The sequence below is a fragment of the Mesitornis unicolor genome, unplaced genomic scaffold (genome assembly GCF_000695765.1).
Source record: "Mesitornis unicolor isolate BGI_N332 unplaced genomic scaffold, ASM69576v1 scaffold9474, whole genome shotgun sequence".
Taxonomy (NCBI): Eukaryota; Metazoa; Chordata; class Aves; order Mesitornithiformes; family Mesitornithidae; genus Mesitornis; species Mesitornis unicolor.
The window spans coordinates 27,928-30,798 of NW_010178106.1; the positions used below are offsets into that span (position 1 = coordinate 27,928).

At 42.7% G+C, this 2,871-nt stretch overlaps 1 protein-coding gene across 1 annotated transcript in view; it reads right to left on the reverse strand.

Moving 5' to 3' along the window:
• LOC104538947 (unconventional myosin-X-like) overlaps positions 1–1,915 on the reverse strand; it is a gene marked incomplete at its 5' end in the record, with an annotated part of 7,250 nt that extends 5,335 nt beyond the window's left edge. The window contains 2 exons of the mRNA XM_010182334.1: positions 145–352; positions 1,532–1,915. Of these exons, the coding sequence (XP_010180636.1) occupies positions 145–352; positions 1,532–1,915 (592 nt within the window). The remainder of the gene's footprint in view (positions 1–144; positions 353–1,531) is intronic.
• Between the last annotated feature and the right edge of the window lie 956 nt (positions 1,916–2,871).

Sequence of the window (2,871 nt, forward strand, 5' to 3'; positions counted from 1 at the left end):
CAGATACAGCAATAAAGTTGTAATTTAAAAGAATTTAAAAAATAAGAGAAATTGGAGATGAATGAGGAAAAGAGTCCCTTCAACAGACCCAGTATCCAGACACAGAGGGGTGCTTACATCTGGTTAATGCTACGAATGAATTACCTCCCCAGCGCTCGTGTGAGAATTAATGGTTATTTTACAGGAGCCGCCGCCATGGCAGTACACGGTTGTGGTCATTTCTTCACGGGTGAGAAGAGCCTGTATTTCCTCCTGGGAGGGCACAAACTCCCTCGTCTTTGTTCTCTTCAGGGAATCACTGGTGAATTGCGCATACCTGTCTATTTCTGAGCCTGGAAAGAGGTCTTTTACCCTACAGGCAAAGAGAAGAAAAACACCCCATCACACAGTGAACCAGAAAGCACGCACACTACCATATAACTTGGCCTACTGTACGTACAGAGTTCGGCAGAGACAGTGATGTCAAGCGCAACCACAGAAAGAGTGAGCCTGCTTATTTCCTAAACCATACAGCCTGTTCTGACTAGCCATTCTGAAGTCACTTCAGTGGCACTTCTCAGCAACTTATGAAATAAGCAGTTCAAGCTTTCAGGAGTGCAGTACCAGCAGGAGAAACAGGGTTTTTTTCATTTATTCTTAATTGTGTTTTAATTTGCTGGCCAGGCTTGAGACACTTTTACAGTATTTTCCAGAATCAAGAAGGCAGAAAGCAGATGCTTGCACACAGTTCTCTTCCCTCCAAGGCCAGCAGTTCTAAGTATAAGATGATCTGCAACTCCAGTGATAAACACATGAAATGGCAACACGGAGCATCCCTCAGCATCTCTAAGAACCAGATCCTAGATGTAGCTAATTGGTGTGTTGGCACAAATTTCACCTCACTCTTCCTAGCTTGGAAGGAATCAAATTAATGGAGTGCTACATGGCTGCAGCTCAGCCCCAGTGCAAACTGCTTTGGAAAGCCACATTAAGATGCTGAACATGAATTGGGAAAAAACGTAAATTATTTAATTCATAAAAATTGGAGGTTAAAGCAGATTAGAAATACAAATTGTGTTAGGTGCTTAGTTAGGCAAACAAATATTGAAAATTTTGAATTGGATTTACAGTATATCTACTGCTCCACAGTACACATTTCACCTGTGGCAGCTGCAAGGTAGTATGTATTTTAATGTATTTTAATGTATATGAAAGTGCAGTCCTCACCCTTCCTGCAGGTTGAGAATGTTTATATGGACATTACTAAGAAGTGGGTCATCAGCTGTAAGTCCACTTTTTACTCAGTCTCACGGTATTCTCTTTGGGTAGCCTTACTTTCCACATCCTTTCGACACAGCACATGGGTGGCAAGGGGGAGCTTGAATACAACAGAACAACTGGTAGGAACAATTATGCCCAAAGGTAGGAGGCTGTGACACGACGGGAAGATGTTTGCACAGGAGGAAGGCGAGACAGATCACTACAACAGGGGGTGGAAGATAAACTCACTAAGAGAGCAAGGAAAGAGCCTGCAAAGGAAAAGGACGTGTACCTTCTCAGGTGGAACTTGAGGTAGCGCAGGATCCCTCGACTAGGCAGGAAGGTGCAGCTCATGCAGGACATCAGCTGCCAGTGGTGCAGGTTCCCAGTACTGTTGGGATGCGGCATGTGATTAGTTTGTTTGATGAGCTGACAGTACACTTCATCACGAAGCGGCTTTAAATCATGGCAGGTCTGCAGAATGCCTTGGATAATGGGTATGGGGTCAGACACTGTCTCGATTTCCTGAAGGGAGTTAAAGATCTTCACTGCTTCATCCTGTAAGCTGCTGTATCCCTTCTCTTGTTGCACTGGGGAACGATCACAAAGGTGACAAGAGGTGAGCATTTCCCTCACATTCCACTGGCCCACCAACACTACTAGCAACTGTACTTGTCTGTCACAGAAGAACAACCAGGGCATTAGCTTATCTCCTGAGCTTAAATTTATACTCAAAATTCATTAACACTTCCCCTTTAAATGTGCAAATGCGGTTTTAATTAGTATTTCCCAACATCTAACTTGTCATTGCTGCAAATCCACTTTTTTATATACTGTGCAGAAAAGCAGAGTAATGTCTTTAAGGGAAACTAGCATTGAAATCTAGTTCAGGATTCAGTGTCTGCAGGTAAGGTGCCAAGAGACAGCTTTTGGCACCACATCTGCAGACAGGTGAAGGGGCAGCAGAAAATCATCTCTGTGTAAACTGCCTCCTCACCTTTATAGAGCAGCTATAAAGCAGAAGGTCACTAATGCAGACATCAAAGCCTGGCTCATGTACTTCAAAATTCTGGGTTGTGCCCATATTAGCTTTTTAACACAGAATTTTGGCAAAGTGCTGTACCACAGATGCAGCTTTTACTTATCATTTAGATTTAAAATGCCTACACCAAAACTGATTACACTTTTAACAACTAAATGTCTGCTTTGAATTGCTCAGAAGTACACGGTACAACCACACTGCTGCAGGCTTGCATCTCCTTTGCATCTCTGGGGCTGCAATGTCCTGCTAAAAAAAACCACTGCTTCCCCAGTGGCCACACATTAATTGTGCAATAATAATACACAGCCCCATAGCAATAAGTTCCACACTGTAAGTATTTGCTCTGTAATTGTTCCATATTTCAGAATTTTTCTGTGCTTTATATCTGCCACTTAATTTGATCCTTGTATCATGAGAGACAGTGAGCAGTTACTACACTTTCTCCATGACAGTCCTCTAGCCCTAAAAAATTCCTTTTGAGGCTGAAGTGTCCTGCTCTATTTAGTCTCTTAACTGCAGGCAAATCTTTCTATGCCTTTGATCATCTTTGGGTAAGTTTTTACTTCTCCTGTATCTTTGTTTAGATGTGG